The sequence below is a fragment of the Drosophila innubila genome, assembly GCF_004354385.1.
Source record: "Drosophila innubila isolate TH190305 chromosome 3L unlocalized genomic scaffold, UK_Dinn_1.0 0_D_3L, whole genome shotgun sequence".
In the NCBI taxonomy this organism is placed as follows: Eukaryota; Metazoa; Arthropoda; class Insecta; order Diptera; family Drosophilidae; genus Drosophila; species Drosophila innubila.
Window position 1 is genome coordinate 5,779,421 of NW_022995376.1, and position 22,768 is coordinate 5,802,188.

General features: G+C 40.7%; 6 protein-coding genes and 1 long non-coding RNA gene across 9 annotated transcripts in view; 2 read left to right on the forward strand and 5 right to left on the reverse strand.

Annotated features, from left to right (window-relative positions):
- Positions 1-224: 224 nt before the first annotated feature.
- On the reverse strand, positions 225-2,165 carry LOC117787606 (tudor domain-containing protein 5-like). 2 transcript variants are annotated; one of them, XM_034626175.1, is made up of 6 exons: positions 1,783-2,165; positions 1,537-1,659; positions 1,403-1,479; positions 1,196-1,340; positions 804-1,108; positions 225-741 (listed from the first exon to the last, which is right to left on the reverse strand). In XM_034626175.1, exons 1-6 carry the CDS (start codon positions 2,068-2,070, stop codon positions 516-518), a joined length of 1,164 nt encoding a protein of 387 aa, XP_034482066.1. In that variant the 5' UTR covers positions 2,071-2,165; the 3' UTR covers positions 225-515. The 2 variants fall into 2 exon arrangements, with proteins under 2 accessions (XP_034482066.1, XP_034482065.1); XM_034626174.1 differs by having other exon boundaries at positions 804-1,340.
- Positions 2,166-2,879: 714 nt separating this feature from the next.
- On the forward strand, positions 2,880-6,344 carry LOC117789254. Its single transcript, XR_004617849.1, has 3 exons — positions 2,880-3,007; positions 3,732-3,934; positions 4,661-6,344. It is a non-coding gene; the product is annotated as an uncharacterized LOC117789254 (long non-coding RNA).
- LOC117789252 (putative uncharacterized protein DDB_G0291786) lies at positions 3,014-3,602 on the forward strand. The gene has a single exon (XM_034628365.1). The coding sequence runs from the start codon at positions 3,073-3,075 to the stop codon at positions 3,553-3,555; it is 483 nt and encodes a 160-aa protein (XP_034484256.1). The 5' UTR covers positions 3,014-3,072; the 3' UTR covers positions 3,556-3,602.
- Positions 6,345-12,228: 5,884 nt separating the features above from the next.
- LOC117789253 lies at positions 12,229-12,868 on the reverse strand. Its single transcript, XM_034628366.1, has 2 exons — positions 12,722-12,868; positions 12,229-12,653 (listed from the first exon to the last, which is right to left on the reverse strand). The coding sequence occupies exons 1-2, from the start codon at positions 12,753-12,755 to the stop codon at positions 12,304-12,306; spliced, it is 384 nt and encodes a 127-aa protein (XP_034484257.1). The 5' UTR covers positions 12,756-12,868; the 3' UTR covers positions 12,229-12,303.
- Positions 12,869-13,391: 523 nt separating this feature from the next.
- On the reverse strand, positions 13,392-13,928 carry LOC117787690. The gene is made up of 2 exons (XM_034626282.1): positions 13,530-13,928; positions 13,392-13,467 (listed from the first exon to the last, which is right to left on the reverse strand). The coding sequence occupies exons 1-2, from the start codon at positions 13,876-13,878 to the stop codon at positions 13,409-13,411; spliced, it is 408 nt and encodes a 135-aa protein (XP_034482173.1). The 5' UTR covers positions 13,879-13,928; the 3' UTR covers positions 13,392-13,408.
- Positions 13,929-14,044: 116 nt separating this feature from the next.
- LOC117787689 lies at positions 14,045-14,895 on the reverse strand. The gene is made up of 4 exons (XM_034626281.1): positions 14,867-14,895; positions 14,676-14,815; positions 14,416-14,622; positions 14,045-14,351 (listed from the first exon to the last, which is right to left on the reverse strand). Exons 1-4 carry the CDS (start codon positions 14,893-14,895, stop codon positions 14,224-14,226), a joined length of 504 nt encoding a protein of 167 aa, XP_034482172.1. The 3' UTR covers positions 14,045-14,223.
- A 660-nt stretch (positions 14,896-15,555) lies between these two features.
- The window catches only part of LOC117788994 (phosphatidylinositol 4-kinase beta), a 38,805-nt gene continuing 31,592 nt past the window's right edge, over positions 15,556-22,768 (reverse strand). For both annotated transcript variants that reach the window (XM_034627967.1, XM_034627968.1), the window contains 10 exons: positions 22,657-22,768; positions 21,762-22,068; positions 21,507-21,692; positions 18,187-20,763; positions 18,003-18,121; positions 17,800-17,937; positions 17,461-17,735; positions 17,311-17,399; positions 17,007-17,171; positions 15,556-16,947 (listed from right to left, as the gene is read on the reverse strand). In XM_034627967.1, the coding sequence (XP_034483858.1) occupies positions 16,760-16,947; positions 17,007-17,171; positions 17,311-17,399; positions 17,461-17,735; positions 17,800-17,937; positions 18,003-18,121; positions 18,187-20,763; positions 21,507-21,692; positions 21,762-22,068; positions 22,657-22,768 (4,156 nt within the window). In that variant the 3' untranslated portion in view covers positions 15,556-16,759. The remainder of the gene's footprint in view (positions 16,948-17,006; positions 17,172-17,310; positions 17,400-17,460; positions 17,736-17,799; positions 17,938-18,002; positions 18,122-18,186; positions 20,764-21,506; positions 21,693-21,761; positions 22,069-22,656) is intronic.

Sequence of the window (22,768 nt, forward strand, 5' to 3'; positions counted from 1 at the left end):
ACGGACAAATGTTTCTCCCAAAATTCTTACATACATATATATTAATGATCATACATATACATATATGAGCGCTTATGATCATTATATTTGAACATTTTGAACATTGCAACGATAATTAAATACAGCTGCAAGTTTTTTTTGCAAGTTTGTTTTAAAATACTATATAAATAATCATTCACACTTCTATATATACGTATACGTAGTTTTTATAGTTTCTAAGCCAACTCATTATTAGTTGTATATAATTTTATGGGAATTATAATACTTTAACATTGTGTTGCCCATTTAAAATACCGCGATAGTTTACAGATTAATTATTGTCAAATAAATTCGGCTTGTAAAGCATAAATTGATATGTATTATAACAATTACATATTTGTAAATTTGATTAAATTATAAGCTGGCTGTTGTCATTTAAATTCGAATTATAATACGTAAATTGTTAGATCAAATGAAAAACTGATTTACAAATCTAGTATGTAATATAAAAATTGAATATAGTTAAGTTATAGTTGTTAATTATTCTTGGCATTCTGTTGGAGTTTGCGCCAGGCTATTTCCCCAGGCTTAAATTTCTCCAACCAAGCGACCAGCGCATCCTGAAGGCCACGTCGAAACGGATTTGTAAGTACAGGCGGTTGAAAATCACGCAAGAATTCAGGTTTATAGATGATTTCATCAAACTGGTTTTCGAATGTCTCGGAGTCTGTGGGAAACAGCTGCGACTCCAATATATCAAAGCTGCAAGTGAATATAGTTAACTGACAGGTCTATTCTTTAAGGGATCAACTTGTGGGACCTACGTGGGCAGAAGCTCACGCACATAGCGTAAATGACGTCCGTTGTTATGAGCGCGTACTTCATCGCAGTAGTTGCGACTGGAACCGGCCAGTTTGGACTTGATCAGCTCTGAGCTGACTGTGACCTGATGGTTATTGGTATCCCACAGATTGACATATAGAATGCGTTCATCCAAATCCACATCCTTAATGCAGCCATGCAATTGTCGATTGGTTACCAGGCGTCTGAAAAACTCCGTCACATCGGATGGCCAGTGGAAGTGAAAGGGAACCACATCAGTCAGTGTGCCCCGCTTGGCCAATGCCGGCTGATCCATAAAGGATTTATGTAGAAAATAGAGATTCTCGGTTGGCACCTCTATAGCCTTGCCATAGTCGACCAAATAGAGGGATACCTTCTTATTGTACGTCTCTGGTCCGTGGACAATGCGAGCACGTCGCCAGATGAACTCGTAACAGACAGCGCATATATATCCGGGCTTTATAAAGAAAGGGGGTAGCTTCCAATTCCTAATGGCGTGGTCCGAAGAAAAAATCTCACTGCAACGGAAGGGAGGCAACAATTAGAGATTGATTTACTTCCCCTCCAGTTTACAGTTTACTTGATTTGACTGTTCATCTGGTTGAGCAATTGCGAGTCCTTGTATTTGTGGAACCAGAACTGAAAGGGACTATACACCTGTGGATGAAATGCAATCAGCCTCTGAAGCAGAAGTGATATTCAACTGGGACGCACCTCGATTATCTCCAATATCATCAGATGTCCGACAACATACTCCTCCGACAGAGGCTCAATAGGCAACTCCTCACCCAAAGCCACAGCATCTCTGGGCTTATCCACATTGAACACTGCATCCGACTTAAAAAATTAAAGTTTGTTTTAAATTTATTTCTACTTGTGGACTTTAAAAAACGCTAGATTTGACGGTAAAAAGCTGTTGTTGCAACACTGAGTGGAATGGTTAGTCACATTTTTACATACAAGTGCATATTCCGGCACTGCTTCGCGGGATAGAATGCGATGTATGAAGTTGTTCATGCGACACTCAGCACTTAGTTTACTTTCCAACTCTAGCTCCTGATTTAAATATTGCTCGTCCTCTAGCATATTTCGAAAGGGATTTGTGCTCGTCAATTCCCATGGAGACTCCGCTTCCTCTTTGTCACTATCGCTCTTCCAGAAAGTAGGGCTCATCTTGTTTGGACAAGCTTTTACATTTTCAGCATTGAACTGTACTATTTTAATGGATTTGGTAATTAAGGCTGCCATAATTAAACTTGCGAATTAATTTTAATCATAATAAAATGCACGCGCCTTAAAAATAACTGTAAGTGTCTGGCGTTGCCGGATATTAAAAGAAACTGTAATCAGCTAATTCCTATCTGCGATTATCGATTTAAAATTTATTATATATTGATATTTGCATTTAGTTGATCAGTTAAATAAGCTGAATAAAAAAATAATTAATTTTATTAGACTTCACTAATAAATAACACATTTATTATAAATTTTATTAAAATTTTGTTCAGAGTATTTACCATCAATATAATCGATATATTTTCTCGAACAGTCGATTCATCGAACTTCTATTTTACCATGAAAAAATCGATTAAATGGAACAATTTTAATTGTAATGTATTTAAAAATGTGCAAATGAAATTTGTGGCAAAACATTAATGGCTTCGCATTTTCTGCTTTTTCGACTGAGGTCGCATGTCATTTTGTCGGCATGCCACCACATTTCCCTGTTTCATTTCATTTGTTTCGAGGCAAGTTACAAAACAAGTTGGCAGGTATACAAAACGGCAGCCATTCTGCTTTGCTAAATAACTTTATGGGGTGCAATTTTCCCATGATTATTCACGTCTTAAACAGGTAGCAATAGGGATACCCTTGAAACTAAGGTCTCCTACCTAATTTCTAGAATCTTTAAAACTGGTTTTTGCAACCCCTGACGGCTGCAGCTGTCACAAATCAACCCAAATGCAGGTACTACATTTGCCAGCGTCGCGTAGCAATACGTTTCGTTGCTGCGGACGCAGCTATAAAAGCAGTGCCATTCTCACTTGTTCCATCATTTTCCTTTGAAAAGTTGTGCAGTTAAGACGTGTCAGTAGTTAGAAGTTCTTAGTTTCTGGAAAGTTATATAACCAGACAGTGAAATACAAGTCGCAGCACGCTGATCAACACTCAAGCAGCAGCAGAGGTGTGTGTGTGTGTGTATATCTATACTGAAAAGAAAGTTATATATTTCTAAAGCAACGTGTAAAAATGGTTGCTTATTACGATGAGTATGATTGTGTTGAGGAGCCCAAAACGTTGACATATTGGGTGCGAAATTTTCGCATGAAACGCGTGCAAATGCGTCGTAAAATGCGAGGCTCGGGCAGCCTTCGGGTCAACGCCATTTTGTCGACGGCATTGCTGCACGCTGAGCATGAACTGCGCAGGAAACAACAAGAACGCTTCAGTCGTTGGCTCGACATCCAAACAAAATTTGTGCCACATGGGAAAACGCATTGTGCCAGCGATGCCAATGATAAATACCAACAAAACTGCGACGCCACTGTGGAGACTGAACAACGCAATATTGAAAATAATCTATGGAGGAGCGAACTCAGTGGCCTCGACAGTTTTTTGAGCAGTCTAAGCAGCAGCAATAACAACAACAGTAGCAGCGGCAGCAACAACAACAATGGCAGCAGCAGCAATTACAACAACCAACGACCATGCGCCATTGCAGTGCACAGTTAGCTAGACAGAGACAACTCTATGTGTGACACATTTTTATATATTCGAGAGAAAAAACGAGATGAGAAGAACGTGTTCAAGCTTCAACTGTCAAGCTATCTAATTTGTTTCCTATTTTTTTCAATCATTTGCTCATTTGTTAAATTAGTTTTATTACGAAAAACATTTCTCATTTGCAGTTGCAAAACGTGTGCAAACCTGTTATACCTAGATTGTAATGAAATATGTGAAGGCTGTGAAGAGTGTGAGATGATGAGATGAGGAGGACGAACAAATGGCCTTCGTGAACGAGCAGAGCAGTGAGTCATTGGCGACTGCTGGTGCGATCTCTGTCTATTCAACGCTCATCAGAATGAAGCCTTTGGTCCGGGATTCACACTCGGTTTGTAATTTTATCTTATTAATTAATTATAACTCTATAGTCTGTTTTTTTGAACTTTGAAAGTAGTCAAATATTTCATACAAAGAAAAATTTCACAATAGCATGTAATACGAACGAGGGTAGGTAGCGCAGTACAACAAAGGCACGTACATAAATCAACGACGCCATCTTGTTATATTTATATATATGCATGCGTGTATGTTTGTGTTTTTGTGTATACTCACAAAAGTTGTTGCTCTGCGCAACAGACACAAGCACATATGCATGTACATACATACATATGTATATACGTGCCTTTGTTTTCTTTTCTTTCAAACGTTGGATAAACTGGTCCGCTATTTCTATTTTCGTCAGTGTGCGTCCGCTTGTATGAGATATTCAGCTAGTGAGAAAAAGAAAAACAGCATTTTTGATGATTCATATTGAATCGAAAGACAAACAGGAAGAATAATGAGTCGTAGCTTCCACAATATAATAGCATGTAGAATCGCGAACAAAGCGAACAAATAATTGTGTAAATATAAAAGAAAATCTAACGGAACTGATAATTGTATGTAACATAAATAAAATGTATATTGTATGTAATTTTGAAATCAATCACTGTTGCCTTTATTATTTACTCTGAACTTTTGTCTATAAGCAAATCTAATAAGAAAAAATCAATTGAAATTTCCCCCTTTTCTCTTGTCGTATACATATTCGTCTATAACTGATTTTGTATTGCAGTTTTCCTGCTCCTCGATACGTTCGTTAATGGCAACGATGAGGAGGAACGGAACACTTGACAAACAACCAAAAGAGAGCAACCAATCATCAACATCGATATCGAAACCGAATCAAATTGAAACGCAATGATATCAAAAATCATCAAATCCCATCATCGATTGTTAATCGAATGGCTTCAAGATTTTTGTTTTATAACACTGAGTGAGTCTTCACGTCTGTCCGTCTTCTACTACAGCAGCAGCAACAACAACCGCAACCACCAGCAATGGCAATGGCATCGGGTTGTTGTTGTGCGCCAGCCGATCCTACACAGTAACAGTTCGCCGAAGGCAGCAGCTTAGCAGCAGCAGCAGCAGCAAACACCACCGAGTCTCCTTTGCCCAAACCAGAAAAAAAAAAAACAAATGCAGAAATGCAAAATATGCCAGATGCAGCTGACAAAAATATATAATGGGGGACAAGGCGGAATTGCGCGCGGCAGCAGCAGCAGCAGCTTCAGCTCAACAGCAAACGTGTGTGCGTGCGTGTGAGTGTGTGTGTGCGTGTGCTTTATTTGCCTACTCTACCAACTACCAATATCACCACCACCACCACCGCCGCCGCCACCACGACCACAATATCACCACCTACTCTACATACAGCGCGCTTAGCAGTTGCTGACGCCACCCACCACCCATCCACACAGTTATATCTCTGCATACACACGGTATTCGTATATCAGCTGCGAACGCAACAACAAATTGCTTTTTAAAATAGATTTACAGCGCACAAGGAGAAGCAGAAATGAATGGAGGAGCAACAGCAACAACATCGTCACAGTTGAATGTGCCTGTGACGCAACGGAATTTGTTTTCTTGAAACTACGCAGCCATCTTGATCGTATTTCGTCGTTTTCGTTGTCGTCATCATCACTATCATCACTTTGTCGGTCGCCTATCTTTTTCTTCACTTCGCTCACACTTTGACACAATGGTGGCACGTAAGCCGTATGGGATTTTGCTCGTTTAATAACACTTGAATTGCAGACACATTTATCAAGCAGTGGCAAGCAGTGCCCAAGCAGTGCTAAATGCGATTGGATCTCGGCATCTTCTGCTTAATTTTTTTTTTATTCTCTATCAAAACAACATGTCTTTTAGCGGTATGATGCAGTTGAACGGTTCCTGCACGTATCTTAAACTAAGAAATTGACTGTCGCATCAGTTTGGATAATTGAGAGGCATTAGGCAAAAATACTTGGAATTGATAATGCGTATCCACTCGCAAGGAACAAGTTTGAAATATTGTTTATCTCTATCCGTTATGTACAGCCTAAATATGAGGGCTTCCATCTTTTTGTAGCGATGCATCACAGTTGACCAGTGCCTGTGAGCGTCTCACGTCTTGATTGAATCAAATGGAAGGCAGAGAGAGAGAGAGAGAGACACCTATATATATATGCACTTATCCGTTCAATTGGAAGATGATCAACCAGAGAGAGGTTCTACTATCTAATAACGATAACCAATTAACTGACTACACTCACGTAAACTCCCCACCTGTAGTTTAGGACAAAGACAATTTTTCGTTTATATTTTTTAGCGATGCGACGCAGTTGAACGGTGCCTGCGTGCATCTGCAAGAAAGAGTATGATGAGAGAGGAGAATCCAATACAATCTTTTCGCAATTATAGAGCTCTACCCATGTAGGAACGCAAGGGGAACGAGACAGACAAGATTAACTACAAACTCTCCACTGGCAAAGCGTAAATCGTTTTCTCATACTCTTAACTCGAACAAAATGTCGTTTTTGTTTCCATATTCTCTTTTAGCACCTTGCTAGAGCTACGATATACGATAATCGATAACCGAAAGCGGATAGCCGAATAACAATTGAAATTCAGACATACGGGCGATCCGGAGAACGTAACTTTTTATATATTTCTATCCCTCAATTTGGAAATTCTATTCTTGTAGATACACAGTACAGTACAGTACTAAACTAGACATCTATCGAAGATTTCCAACCAGCGTGGTGCATCTACAGTTATTAATGGGAAATATTTTCTGAGGATGATCCAATATTATATGGAGAATGCCATGACAAAATCAGCGTAAACTATCCGCTTTGCCAAAAAAAATTTGTCTTTTTTTCTTCGTATTTTATAGCAATATGACGCAGTTGAACGGTACCTGCGCATATTGGGAATAATGTAAATCCCCGAAATGAGTAGGCAGCAAAAAGGAAGCGCCATCTAAAGGGTCCACCTCCGATTTTCATGTAAATTATGTATTGCAATTATTCTGGAGCAAAGAATCGTTTTGTGTGTTTCTTTCTTTCTTCGTATCTTGTAGCTAATATGATCGCAGTTGAATGTGCCTGCGCATATCTGCAAGTAGAGAGTTTTCTCCCAGAAGGGCAAAGAAAAGCGTCTCAGAGAGAAGAGATCAAAACTCGGAAGCGGTAAATGCAAAAAGGATTTGCTGTACTCAAGTTTTTCTCCTTCCTTCTGTTTTTTTCTGCTAATTCTCCCCAGCTTATTTTCCCAGGATATATTCACATATCTATTGCAGTTGAGGATGTTCGGCACACACACATATACCCCGTGTACATGTAGCAAAATTTCTTGAGGCAATGGGAATCAAATGCCAACTTGAAAGCAATATAAACACCACAACAACACTCGTTATCAACCGAAATCCAAACGTTCAACTGAACACTTGTCGAACATTTTGAATCTTGTCAAGGTCAGGCAATGAATTCCAATTGAATTGCTTATACCTGTTTTTGCAGAGAATCGAATCATGTGATGACGATCAGATCCATTAGATATCCAAAAAGGCTGCAGCAATCTCTCTCAGCTTATCCAAGGTTTAGCACGAGGACAAGCCTCTGGAATAAACTCGACAGCGTGAGACAATTGTTAGCCTTATAATTTGCTATGCACTTGCACCTTTTTACAGTGATGTTATCGCATCGATCGATCTATCCACATCCTGGAAGTGGAGGCCTTCTCCTGCCTGGCAATCACTTGCAATCTCCTACATCCAAATTAGCTTTCTCACTACTCAACAACAAAAACAAATCGTTAAAGGGAATCAATAACGATACATCAAGTCCATCCAGTCCAGTTTAGGCAACATCAACACCACAGCAACAACAACAACCAAATGATAAGCGTAACAGCCTGCCACCAAAGCTGCACGAGTTGCAATACCAATATGCGTTGCAGATCCCAAGTAGATCTACTCGTAATAACGTTTTTATATTACAGAAAACGTTAGCTGCAAGTTAAAACGGCTGCTGGCTCCCAGTCGAGACACAACTCGAAGCACAGCAGACGACACTGACTGCACTTTCGCCAAATATCCAAATCTCCAAATCTCCAAATATCCAGATATCCATATATCCAGGATCCAAATGAGCTATTAGCTCAAGCCAATTAAGACGAATCACGTCAATAATCCAAAGCCAAGCCAAATCGAAAGCACGTAATGCATTGCACCGCATAGAAATATGCGCTCGGTCCGCGCTAAAGGGAAACAAATGCGTTTGGACCGAGACCCGCCACACCACACAATCACCAGCACTCGTTAACGTTTCTAAAGATGCGAGCGAGCTGATGTGTTGTCCTTGGTACCGGGCAGCTGCCTGCAAGTACGCTACGGGCATCCAAGCGTCGTCGGAGGAGCAACAACAACAACTACTTCTACTACTTTCTGCAGAGTCAACGTTGTCTGTTTGTGTGTGATGTCAGTATGTATGTATCCTGTATGCCAATATGTCAGTATGTATGCCTTGCTTGTGTTTTATATACTTAGTCCAAGTAGTATATCGACGTTTGCACGCCCGGCTATGAACCTAAACAGCTCGTGCCTTCGTCGTTTATCGCAAAAGGGAACCAAATGCGATTAGTGTTCAAGCATCAAGAAGAAGACAGCCCAAAAAGAAAAACAGATGACCCACAACAGCAGCAGCTGCAGCAGCAGGAGCTGAAAACTGAGAGCCAAGTGGTGCAAGAGGTTAGCTAAAAGAGACAGCGATGAGATGAGATGAGATGGTGCTGTATGCAACGGGTTGTAATTTCCTATATGTAAATTATATACATTCACCTTTCACTTCTTAGCCTAGCACAGATACACATATATATCTATCTATACAGATACAGATAGATAGCGAGCAAGCGAGCGAGATACAGACAGTGAGACAGAGAGTGAGAAACCGGTTAACAGTAATTAAATCCATCGCAATGGGAATCAAATGCGATTAGTGTTCGATGACCGATAAAATATATATATATATATATGTATATATGAGGGGCTAGCTAGTCAGACGAAGGTGCTGCGCTACGCTACGCTTCGCATTGCCAGTTGAGCGCTTAACTCCTGGTGCAACGTTCAGCATTCCGCAATAGGGAAACAATTGCGAGGTGGTACTGCAGCGGCGCACACACACACACCCAGAGCCAGAACCAGAGAGAGAAAGAGACATTAAGCAATCGAGAGAGAGAATGGGAGACAGCCAGTTGAGTGATTGCTCCTGGCATGTTTGCAGCTGCATCCAAGCGCAACAACTCCATGTCCAAGTCCAATATCATATCAAATCGTAAAGGGAACCCAATACGATATACAGCAGATGCAGATGCAGCAGCAGGCAGGCGACAGGCAGGGAAACCAAGCCATGACAAGAGTTGCTCTTCAACTTCCACGTTGTCGTCATCGTCGTCGTCTTTATCCATGTTGTTGTTGTTGGTGTATGTACGCTTTTTCAGGTAAAAAAAGAAAAAACAATCTCGAATTCCCTTGCAGCCTTCTAGAAGCAGCAAAGCAGAGGGCCCTACTTATAGGACAGTTGGTCAATCGGTCTGTTCCGCCCGTTCCGCCCCGTCCCGCTCCCCAGCACACGACGCCCAAGTTGTTCTCAAAGGGAATCCATGAGACACGCGCTACATTCTACATATCTTCACATTCTATTTTCTTCTTTCTTTCTATTTTTTTTTTTTTTTGTTTTTTCTGTATCTTATTTTTTTTGCTGTAAGTTTTTAAACTATGTATTTTCAGCAACATACCCTCTAAGTATGTATGTATATCTGACTCGAGAAATGTAGACTTCTGGCCATAGTGCCCTATATATTATTGTATCAACACCATTTGTAAATGTACCGATAACACGATGTTGTTCCTTTTTATAACATGATTGTAAAATACCGAGTCAGTGCTCCCAAGCATTTCCCCATCTAAGTACTATTGTTAAACATTCGATTGTATATTTAGTTATTGTTAAAACTGTGACATGTACATGTATTCATATGGCTAAGAAACCCGAACCCGGCAGCTGGCAAACTCCTCCCCTTTTGGATGGTGCTCATCCCCTTTGAAGGCAGACAGAATGAGAGCGAAAGCGAGGGAATTGCATGAGACTACACTACAACTTCTTCAAAGACTTGTGAAAGGCGGGCCATCCATGACTTTGTGTGTAATCTGAACTGAACTTCCTGGGGGCGTTTTCGACTCTCGTATCTGGTGGTCTACATGCAGCAGTAAAGGCGAGCATCCGTTTCTAAATTGGCCGAGCAGAAGTAGCTTCATCTCTGAGCTGAACTGTGAACGCCACTTCAAATACGTCAGCCATACCATATATGGATGGGAAATGGGGCATCCATCATGGCATCCCTTGAATCTCTCGAGCTCTTCTTCGAGTGTTCTTCGACTTCAACTGATGTCGCAGCATTCGATAATTCTCTTGATATTCATTGGCCCATATCTGATGGTGTGGAGTCTGCAGTCTGCAGTCTGAGATCATCACAACCACATGTCTTAACGGTTTCGACGCTTCCTTATCTCATGAAGCTGCCACCGAACTAACCTGGAAGAACTTCGCTTGCTTTAGTATCGTCACATCCTTGAAACGTATACGTCTTCATTTATCTCATGGTTGAGCACCTTTTCGTCCGAGCCAAGTCGGATCAATTCTGAGGAGAGTGGATCAACCGATCCGGGGTACAACTCCTGCTCTACAACTTCACTACTAACCATAATCAAGAAAACAAAAAAAAGACCATCACTTTCATCGACACGCACGCACAGCACCACCACCACTACAACTACAACCACTATTTGTTCCGCTCTTCGTATGGTGGTCATAGGACATGACATACGTATACGTGATATACATATATGGGATAGTTTTTTCGTTATCTGTTTTGTGATGCTGGATATTCTGACGCTAAGGACAACTTCATATTAATCACCGCTTAATCTTCGCATTTGGCAACACTCACACATATTTCCCCTGCAGTTGGGGTCCCGGTGGCAGCTAGGATAGGATTATCTACTCGAATCAGATCGTATTTGGTTTATCTTCCACTACAAAATATGGGCGTTCAATTTCTACCGTTTTCTGAGTGGCGCTTAGAGTTTTCTTGAAGGATCGCAATTGTTTTTCGTTTAACACTTGAATTTCGTACCAAATTTGGGACAACACTTGAATTTATCGACGGCAGCGTGGGAAACCAAGTATTGAATGCAGCGAGGGACACCACAAATTGACGGCAGCGTGGGATACCACAAATTGACGGCAGCGCGGGATACCATGTCTTTGGACATCATCGAGGGATTCGCATGTTTTTCAACGTGGGATTTTGTTAGGGCTTCGGTTAGGCGAGGGCGCTAGGGACAACGCTTCTACTCAATAGGCAACAGCTTCGATCGGGCGACGTGGGATACAATTTGACGGCGGCGTGGGAGAAATCCAAATCGGACCGGAACTACGGCGAGGGATGCCAGCAATGACTGCGGCGTGGGAGCCTTTGATTGACGGCGGCGTGGGAATGCATTTGACCGCGGCGTGGGTGTCTTCCTGACGGCGGCGTGGGAGCACTTGACAGCGGCGTGGGATTTCCTTGACGGCGGCGTGGGATTTCCTGACGGCGGCGTGGGATTTCCTGACAGCGGCGTGGGATCTCTTTGACGGCGGCGCGGGAGCCTCATCGGTTTTGGTTTATTTCTATGATCATCGTCGGTATTCCCATGCAACACAACACGACCGGCTAATTAAAGCTAATATTCATATGTTCAAAGCTGATATACCATCCTACATTCTAAAATAGCCGTGTATTGCTGACATCTATGTAGATCCGTAATCGTCGTCCCAGTATATATTTAATTAACATGACAATTATCCATCGCACCCTTGACTTAACAACCCCATAACTGGAGCCAATCATCATCTCTGCATTTACTCTCTATATCTATATATATAATTACGCTATTAAAATGGTTCCTGGAATACCGGAAAGCAAGCAATTTAACACGATGATCCAGATAATCTGTTGAGCATTTACGGATTATCTGCTGAATAAATGCTGATTTTTTGAAAAAATGAAAACAAATTTGACTTCTTACTGGGGGCCATACAAATATAAAGTACGTGAAGAAACTGCTTTGAAAAAACAAAATAAACCAGTTTTAATTGTCTAGACTCTAGATATTTATTTTTTTTTTTAACTTTTTTTACTCAATTATCAACTAGTAAATTATAACAAAAAAAATTCGAAATACAAATAAAGTACCAATAAAAATTGATCAAATCAGTTGCTTGACATACCGTATATACAATATGTTTTATTGAGAATAGTTTTTAATTACACTTTGGGGTTTAGTTTCTACCACAACTTGAAGAGCTTTCCAAATACACTGGTGCTGTTGTGTGGCCGATATCCTCCTTGAACAGCTGTAAGATTTGCTGGGCGGTAACCGTTGCCACCATAGACGGGCTGTGGATTGCCATTATAGACGGGCTGTGGATTGAAACCGAATCCGAAATTGGGCTGAGGTTGATTAAGAGAAACGTGGTTATAGAATCCAATGTTGGGTTGCTGGACAGCCGGCCTGCTCTGGTTATAGCCAGGGTGATAGTTATGGGCCGGCACACCATACGTTACATTTGGACGATGATGATTCAAGTTCCGGGCAAAGGAAGTCACCTCAGGATTGAAGCAAACAAACAGCAGAGCTGCGTTAAATGAGATGTGAAATGTCAAGCGGGAAGTACATCAAATATTGATAAAAGTAAGCTCTAACCTACGGCTACAGCCAATTGATAAGATTTGAACATCTTGATAGCTTTATTTCCTGTGAGTGGTGCGAAAGCTTCGAACTACGAAATGGAACTGACGGCAAAGCACAATATGGACCACGAAAGTAACGGCAACTGCGCTTATCAGTCCATGAGACAACAAAGTTTTGTAATCACCTACGTAGCATATAGACAACTGTAGAAAGTACTCTTATCGACAACAGTTTTTAAGAAAAATGTTTGTTTTCGCTAAGTCTGACGCAAAAAAACAGATGTCATACTTATGTTTTACAGTTTTTATTTTTACATCTGATATTAAATATATAACTAAACATATGTACGATTATTTGTACATTTATGATTCATCTACATGGACAAAAAAATAACAGAAAGTATTAAATTCAGTTTAAAATTATAAATTAATTTATTAAACCATAAAAATATTTTGTTTTTAAAGTTGAAAACAAAGAAATAATATGATGAAAGATATTTTATCGTTTAACTAAATATGACATTTTTAATTATAAATGTTTTTCATTTATTTTGTATTATTATAATTCATATTAGCTTTGAGATTTTAGTATGATCTTAGGTAAATCAAAGTGTTGCATAGTTGTTTGTTTTTAATTTACACTTCGAAAATTAACACACATTTTAAATTCTATATCGCAGCTATTTTTGTCAGTGTAGTTTCAGCCGCGTTGCATGGGAAATAAACCTTGGCAGCTGCCTCGCCTTACAATTTGTACGTCTGAAAGTAAACATTGAGTCATGAATTGAAAGTATCTGGAATATCAGGTGTCTGATACTTACCTGCACCACAATACCGAGCACAGTTGAACTTCTGCTCGTTGAGATATAGTTGCCTATTACTGCCACAGATGGGATTATACTCCGCCGTTGTGGGACAACGTCCATAACAGTCTAGAAACTCAGGTGTTGGAGCCGGTGCGGCGTCGACAAAAGGTGCCATTGTGGCTAACACTGGCATATTGTTGATCAGCACAAAATCTCCAGTGGAACGCGCAGTTGGCCTTGTTCCTATCGTAGGCGTTGAACTTGTTGTGGTTGCGAAGATCAGGAAATCTTGGCCAGGTATCTGTGCACTTGTGATAACAGCACAAGCTGTTAACAATAATGTTTGTAGACACTTATCCATCATAATATTAGATAGTTTAAACTGCTGAACTGAAACGCTCTAAGTTTGCGTTCACACTAAGTCCAAGTTGGCCAAGTTAGTGCATAGTTAATAAGTCTAAATAACAAATTATATATACAAATACATATATTTATATATATAGGTGTGCAAATGATTTTATGGGACAGGTTTTCAGCGATGTATTTCTGGTAAATCCAGTTGCGATTTGAGTTGTTTTCAATCGATTGCGATAACCTAATAAGTGGGGACATCCCCAAAAGCAACAACCGTTTAAAAAAATTCAAAATTGACCGCTGGAAAATCTCCAGTTAAGATTTTAATTAAAGATAGAATATTTAGTCTATTTAATTAACCTATAATAATAGTATTATAAGGCGCGGCAGTTATGCGTGGACCGGGCATAGAGTGCGTGGGAGAAACGTATTGCATGGACTGTTCCAATTTCTTATAGGCAGCGCTACGAAAACCAATATTAGCTGGAAGAAAATGCAGAAATTAAATGTAATCTTCCAGGAAATTTGTGACAAATATACAACTTACAGTTCGATGTGCGTGGCACGCTTTTGGGATTCATAGTTTCTCCGGCTTCATCCTGCAAATCTGGATTGATTGCCCGCTGCAGACATTTGCCCATGTGTATGCCACGTCGGGGTCGACCACAGCGACAAATCTCCACCAGATTCTTGTGCATTTCCGGTGAAATAAAGTGTGTGTCACCCTTACCATCATGCTCATAGGGACAGATCTCTAAAATTCACAGCTATGTTAAGCTTATAATGATATTATTAATCTTAGCAAACCTTGTAATGTCAGTTTCTCCTTTAACTTTTTGTCAATCTCATCCTGATGATAAAACTTATTTGTCTCAGTTTCGGCAATTTTCGTCCAAACCTGAGGATAATTTCGACGGGATTTGTGCTCCATGCGCACTCCCTCTTTTCTGTAAAAAATTTTGCTAAGAATCTGTAAAGATTATAGATTTTAAACTTACACTTTTCCAATAAACTTGGCTGGATCCATTTCGAGATTTTCTCTAGATTTTTGGCTCTATAGAATATTTACTCTGCAGTTTTTAGATATTTATATTTGTTATTGGTGGTTACTTTTCCTTAGCAACATTAATAGTTACTTGGGCGTCCGTACTATCGATTGTATTTATTAATTTTCAGCAATTCTGAGGAGCTATTCTATCAAATGGCTTTCAAGGACTTCCAGGATTCAATTAAAAATTGTGCCTCAAATTTTTCTGATAGTCAGAAAAAGTGCGATAAAATCACAAAAATCACATTTCGTCAAACTAATTGTTATATCCTTGAATGGCAATCGATAGAATAGTTCCTGACGAAACTTACAGAGCACAAAATGTACAGGCAACAAGGACTTAGCCGTGGTAAAATATATTTCTTTATCTATTGGAACCCTGAAATATCTTTTTAAGGACAATGGTTAAAAAAGAAAAACATATTCTTTGTATTGTTGGGTATTTTCATCTTTATTATTATTATGTATGTATGTAATATCGGAATTTCAAATTTGTTGTTGTATTTGCATTAATTGTATTTGTTGCTGTTGTTTGAATTGAGTTTATTAAATAAATTGTAGAAAAATGCAACCTACATTTTTCAAATACTTGTAGCTAAATTTTGCGTGTTTTGTTTGTTTGTTGTTTGTATTATTTAATTAATATTTAATGTTTATTACATATGGTACGTACATGCGTGTACGATATTATAATATTGTTTTTCACATAAACAAGCTTGAAATTTACACTTTTAGTGCCTAACTATTAATTTTAGTACATTTGCGTATAATTTGATTTATCCCTTTAATATGATAGCTTAGTTAAGACTATATAAAGTTAGAAAAAATGTTCCGTTCGTATTAAGAAGTAGTTGTAGATACATTTATAGAGATAAAGATATAGCAATGGGTAAAGGTATAGCTATAGGCATAGATAATATATACAAATATGTGAAAAATTTAAAGGGCGAATACGAAAATACGAGATGAAAATGTAATTTTTTTAAATTGCGGCACATTTGATCCATATGATATTGTTATTATGTTATTTATAATTTATAAATAATGCCTATATTGTTGGATAGAACTCGTAATCGTATTTAAGTTGATTTAGTTTCGATAAAACCCGATAAATGTTGGAATTTCATAAATTTTTATTTGTATTTACACATTAGTGGCATGAATTAATATAAATGGAAAGCTTGGTGCAGTTTGATTGATTAGAGCTTAAAAATGGTGCCAAGATGTTTGAAATAATAATAATAATTACAAATATTTATATGTTTATGTATAAGGATCGAGGGATCGTTAAATGTGTTGTTGTGATCTTAAATATATACAAGTCGCTGATTATTAAATATGATTATTGCTAAATGCAATGCAAGGACCGATTATAGGACACGGATACGGATCAGACTGACAGACAGACGAAATACAGTCAAAAATTACATTTACACTCTTTTTTATATACTTAAAAGTTAGACAACATACACTTTAGCCTAAATATAATATATAATAATAACAATGCCAATACGCACAATCAGCGATTTTGGCTGCAATAACAGTTGTTGTTTGGTACACACACAATCTTTCTTTACACCTTCACTTGCATTTCTCATCTTTTTCTGTTAAAGTACTACATTTCACAATATAGTTTACATATATATATATATATGTATATATATATGCACGTGTGTATATATAATAAATTTTCTTTAAAACAAAAAGTCAGTCCATAGTTTTGGTTTTTTTTTTTTTATCAGATCGGCTCGATGATCCATGTTGATGATGTTGTTGAAGATGAGTTGGTTTTTCATCGATTTCCCGGCTTGCCTTTCGTTTAGATTTTCATGAAAAACCGTTCTCACAATATGCCATTCGTATAATATTGATAACCATCGTACAGTTTGGTTGACAGACTCTTCAGCGAGTCCTGAACAAGCTGCTCAACTTTGCGTTCCATTTCCTGCTCAGTTAAATTCATATGGAAACGTTTACGGAGATTCTGTACGGTGCCGGAACAGCCATTCTTAAAGCACGGCAAATGAGCATCTACAAAACAGATAATTAGTTAATAAATTGTTTAATTGTAGCATAATTTCAAGACTTACTGCTGCGCATAATTTCGACAAAGTTTATGATACGATCCATGTGCTTGCGTGCTGACATCATTCCGACTAGGAGCAGGCGATTGAACTCCCGCCAGTGCTCGGAGCTGGTGCCGCCCATAACATCGACAAATTCGTGTGTGAGCTTAAATGGTGACTGCTCAAAACCTATAAAAGATTAGAACAGCAACAAATTAGTATAGTATTTTTAAAATCATAAACTAGTAATAAAATGTAAGAAAACCAAAATAAGCATGGAAAAAGTAAAGCAAACAGTAATCAATTAATAAACCCTCTCAAAACTCACCCAAGTTCTTTGGAGATATGCTCAGAATGAAGCCAAAGTCGATGTGAATTATGTGTCCATCGGAATGGAAGAGTATATTTCCATTATGCCTAAAAAGAAGAGTGTTGCAGTTAGTTGTGTTGCCTTTCTTCTAGTGATTTAACAACTTACCTATCTTTAACCTGCAGCAGATACGATATCAGGCAATATGCCGCACAACTCTGCACAAAATTCTTTTGGGCACGACGAAAGGTTTCGCCCGTTGGCGTTCCATATTCATCTATAAAGTAATCCCGCAAGGATTTGTTGGAGTTCTTTTTGATTTGATGCAACGAGACGGTGTTCAAGATGGGCTCAATCAAACCGCTGTCATTCGATAGACAAATGATCTTATATGGACGCACCCAAAGATCCACATGCTCCTCCAGCCAAATAATCTTGAACATCTGTAAAGGTTAAAGACATAAATTTAAAGAATTTATTGCAGTTGAAATTTATAATTTGATTTACCTGTAGAAGCTGTGTGGCCATCAGCTCCTGGCGCAAATCATCGCCACACTTGACAATGGCGGAGAGCAGGCGCCAGCTGGAGAGATGACCATATGGCGAGGATTCACGTATTAGTTTCTCCTTCTCATCCCAGGGTTCCTTTAGAAAAGATGCAATAGTTTTATAAGCAAATCCTTGAGCTAATCAATTGAGGTTGTAGTTACCTTTAGAGCTGCTGCCGATGGATCCTCGGGATCATTGCTAAACGACTTTGTGTTCTCACAATTCAAATTGTTGCAATGTCGCGTTCGCACATCGCCAATGTTGAAGACAACTGGTGGACCTGGAAGAATATAGAGAGATGTGTTAGAATAGGTTTTAAGTGCTGCCCAAGTTTTATATGATTACCTTGATCTCTGGAGTCGCACGAGTCCAAGGACATCTGTGAAATGGCATCCCGTTCGCTGTTCTTGCGCATGTTCAAGTATTGCGCCGTGATCTCATCATCCTCCTGGGACCACACATCATCCTCCTGCAGTTGGAGTCCGCCCAGTGAGAGCAGATTGCCACAGTTATTATTATGTGTTGCCGGCTCGCCACAACCATTCTCCGCCAGCGTCTCCGTTGGCTTCTTGCGGCGGCAACTGGAACCATGATGACTACTGCTGCAGCTGGAGGTGCGACTGCAACTGGGATGCGTATTCAGACACGATCCCTCCAAGTGCTCCTCGCTTTTGGTATGTCGCAGCGAGGGCATCATCTTTGGAATCAAAGGAGATGTGTAAATATCAGAGACTTCGACAACCTCCACATAGATGATGTATGGTGTTTTATCCTTGGAGTTGAGCACGGCAGTCTTCTCCTCTGTGATGCGCACCACATGATGTGGAATGTCCGAGTAGAGTGGCAACCAAACGCGAGCAGGCAAATTCTTATTGATCAGATTGAGGAACATCCGCAGCGCCGATGTCTTCTCCGCCTTGGAGGGCAACGAGGTGAGGTTCTTGCCCACATTGATGAGCGCCTTCATGAACTCCTTCTGTGGCGCCGTCTTGGGTGCACCACAATTGCACAACGTGCGCTGTCCGAGCAATCCATTCACCTGTCCACGCACCGTCTCGAAGCAGGTGCAACCGTTGTCGAAGGCATGTCCCGAGGTGAGATCGCCCAGACACAGCTTGGCGGGAGTTGTGGGCAATGTTTGGGTCGTATACGGCGGCTGTTGATACATCCGATGGCTGATGCTCAACGTGTGCGGACTGCGGGAATCGGTGAGCAGAACTGTGGCATCCGACTGGGAGCGATGATGCGTCTTCTTCATCAGTGCGGCAGCAGCTGGGCCATGTGACGACTCGGATCTCGTTTGCTGTTTGTGCTCCTTCTTCGAGAAGATCTCCTTCATGAGGGCCAGCTTGGATTTGCGACTGCCGCTGCTGCTGCTGTTCCCCAGGGAATCCATCTGATAGTTGTACGCCTCCAGCTGCCACAGACACTTGAGCGAAAAGTCCACAGACTTGCGGCATCGAATGGTCAAATAGGGATCCAACACCTCGGCCAGCTCATCCATTTGAATGTACATGACAATCAATTGCGGTATATACAGATCCACCTCGTGATCCGGAAAACTGAAGATCTTGTTGCCAATAAAGCTCAGCACGCCCGGCTCCTTGGAGTAGAACAAATAGTGGACAGCAAAGTGAATATTGAACACGGGCGATTCAAAGAATCTCAAGAGGCCGCTGGGACCACGTTCCGCACTCTGCTGCTGGGAACTCGTGGTCGGAGCACGTTCGCTGATGAAGTACTTGACCACGCCGGGCACCGGCAGCTTCAGCTTGTGCAGCGAACTGATGGAGGAGCTCTTGGGCAGCGTTACATCGGGATTTGTTTCAGTTTCAGCTCCTGGCAAACGTAGATTCAGTGTGCGCTCCTTGATCTTTACCTCCGTGGAGGCGGAGGAGTCACCAGGAGTCCCCTCAGTGGTTGCCTCTGAGGTGGGCGTAACAATCGTTGTGGGCGTGGTCGTGGCAGCTGCTGCGGCGGCAGCTGCAGCGGCCTTTTTACTCGAATTCGAGGTGAGCAGACTGAAGAACTCCTTCTTCTTGGATATATCCGTGGGTGACTTGACCTGATCCTGTGGCGCTATCGCTGAACTGTTGCCCGTGGCATGCCCCATTGTGGCAGCTGTTGCAGTGTCCTCTGTCTTCTGCTTGGCCGCATTCTTCTTCTCGTGATTCTCGATAATGCTTTGGGCCGTGCGAAAGATGGCCATCTTGGTGGCACCAAAGAAATTCTTGAACAGCACCTGATCATTCTTTGTGCTCTCCGTGGGCGTGGCAATGGGTGTGGGTGTGGGAGTGGGCGTGGCAACGGGTGTCGTTGTCGCTGTGGGCGTTGTGGCAACTGCAATCATGCTGTTATTACTGGACGTGCTCTGCGACGTGGGCATTGAATGTGCCTCCTCCATCTCCTGCTGCTGCTGCTCCTGTTCCTCATCCTCGTGCTCATCCTCGTCCAGCACGGGCTCAATCTCGTTGGGCGCTGTGCCGAGCTCCAGGTTGATGGCTGCCTGTGACATGTTCATCACACGATAACGCACACGAGCATCCACATCGAATTGATCCTCCTCCTCCTGCTCCTGTTGTTGTTGTTTCTGCTGCTGCTGCTGCTGTTGTTGCAGTTGCAGTTGCAGTTGCAATTGTTGTTGTAACTTGGCCTGTTCCCGTTTCTGTTGCTTTTGTTTGCGAGACGGACGCAATGTGCGACAATCGAAATCGTTGGCAGGATAGAAGCATAGATCCGATTGCATTACATCGTAGTCCTCATCCATGGACGTTGTCTCCATCATATCGATGCATTCCTCCTCGGCATCCGCATCCGCATCAGCATCGGCATCGGCATCCATTTCACCCGAATCGAGAGATTCATGTGAGTGGCATATGCGATTCAATGAGATTTGATCCGACTCCGATCCACAGATGATGCCTGCCAGGACGAGACGAAGGTTCAAGGGAGTGTATAAATAAATGATGCTCACATAATACGAAAAACAACAAGCGAAACAACTTCAAAAGTGACACAAGTTTCAAAGACTTATAAGATACATTCGTGTTTGGATATAGTGAGCACCCGTTACAGTGAACGTTTAAATTTTGACCTCTTTTTAATTCTATTTATGCTTTAAAAATTATCCTAGCGTTAATTTATCTTTTGACTTTATTTTGTACTCATTTGACGTCAAAATATCTTTTAGTTGAATAAATCTTTGTAAAATTTGTTTTAATGTAAGCTTCACTATTTTTGAAAACTTTTTGTAAATTTTAGAAAAAGTTACAAAAATGTAGCTTTCTGTAAATTGTTACTGGTGTAGTTTCCACTATCAGTAAACATTATTGAAGAATTTTTCTAATCTCTTAAACCTTAGTTGGAATTTCCCTGCTGCCAATTTTTTAGTTGGGAATTTCCCTACTGCTATATTTTTAGCTGAAACTATTTTCCTAAATATCTACTTCTGATTTTCAACTTACTACACTTGATATATATTTCCGAATTTAAAAATCACTGAAGGATTTGTACTATATACCATTAGTTAAAAGCAACAAGAAAACACCAAAATTTAAATTTGCTCATTATATCCAGACTTGACTGTACAGTATAAAGTGCATTATTTAGTAATTTCCCCACTTCTGCTATCACTGTATCATAAATTTTCTAATCCTGTCACCTACCGGAGTCATCGGATCCAAGACTAGTCAAATCCTCGCGCTTCTTGCTGCTGCCGGCGCTGCTGCAACTGTTGCTGCTGCTGCTGCAGCCGCCGTTGCTGCCACCGATGACACCAACAATGTCCTGTGCCCGCGTCGACATCGATTCACTCGACTTGGGACGCATGCGTAACGTGGGACACGAATCAACTGAAATGGAATTGAATTATTTATTATTAAGAGGCAAATATTACAGGGTATCTCTGTGTAGCTACTCACCCACGGATCCATTGGCTATATGCAGATTGCGTTGCTCGTGTATGTGCACATTGATTGGTGGCGTCTCCGTTGCTGGCTTCACCATTGTGGCAACTGTTGGAGGCAACGCTGTGTTGTTGTTGGCTGCCATACAAGTGACGGCTGGCATTGGCGGGGGGGAGGTGGAGGTGGAGGATGTGGATGTGGAGAGTGCAGCAGTTACACTGGCCGCTGTTGTTGCAATCTTCGAGCACATATTCGTGCTGAGTATCGATGATGGTGAGCAAAATGTTGTCTCGCTTTCTGCATTGGGCGACGAGATTTCCACCTAAAAAAAAGCACAAAACAAATCAAGTATTTTTTTTAACTTGTCAGTCAGCAGCTTAATTATTGTAAAAAGTCAAGTGCAAAGAAAACAGACAAAAAGAAGAAAACAATAAAGAGAGCTCTCTCGCTCACTCTCTCTCTCTCTCGTGATAGTTTGCAATCATGTGAAAAGCTCAAAACTACGCTGCAACAACTAAAACTCAAATGTTATGGAATGCAAAGCTCTCTCGCTCTCTTTGTGTGCTCTCAGCTCTCCATTTAATTGGAGAGCACCTGAATGTGTGGGTGCGAGCGGGATAACTGGTTTGCTCTTTTGTTATTCTGTTCGTGTTTGTTGTTGTCGCTCGCTCTTGATAACCAGAAATGTACACAAATAGCAAAAAGTGCGAATAAAAAATGTGAATAACAATGCGAACAGCGATAAAAAATACAATTTAACAGATTATATTGAGTACACACACACACACACACACACGCAAAGCAACTGAAACTTTGCAAGTTCAGGTGTGTGGGCAACGTGGGTGGTTGTGGGGTGGAGTGGCAATACTTTGCACTGACAACAATTACAGGGTATTCGAAAATTACTCACCTCGGGTATGCGTTGCAGGGCACTGTCAAGACTCCGATTGCGATGATGTTGCGTGTGATTTATGCGTGTGTTTGTCACCTGCGACACAGGCGGCAGCAATATGCCCATGGAT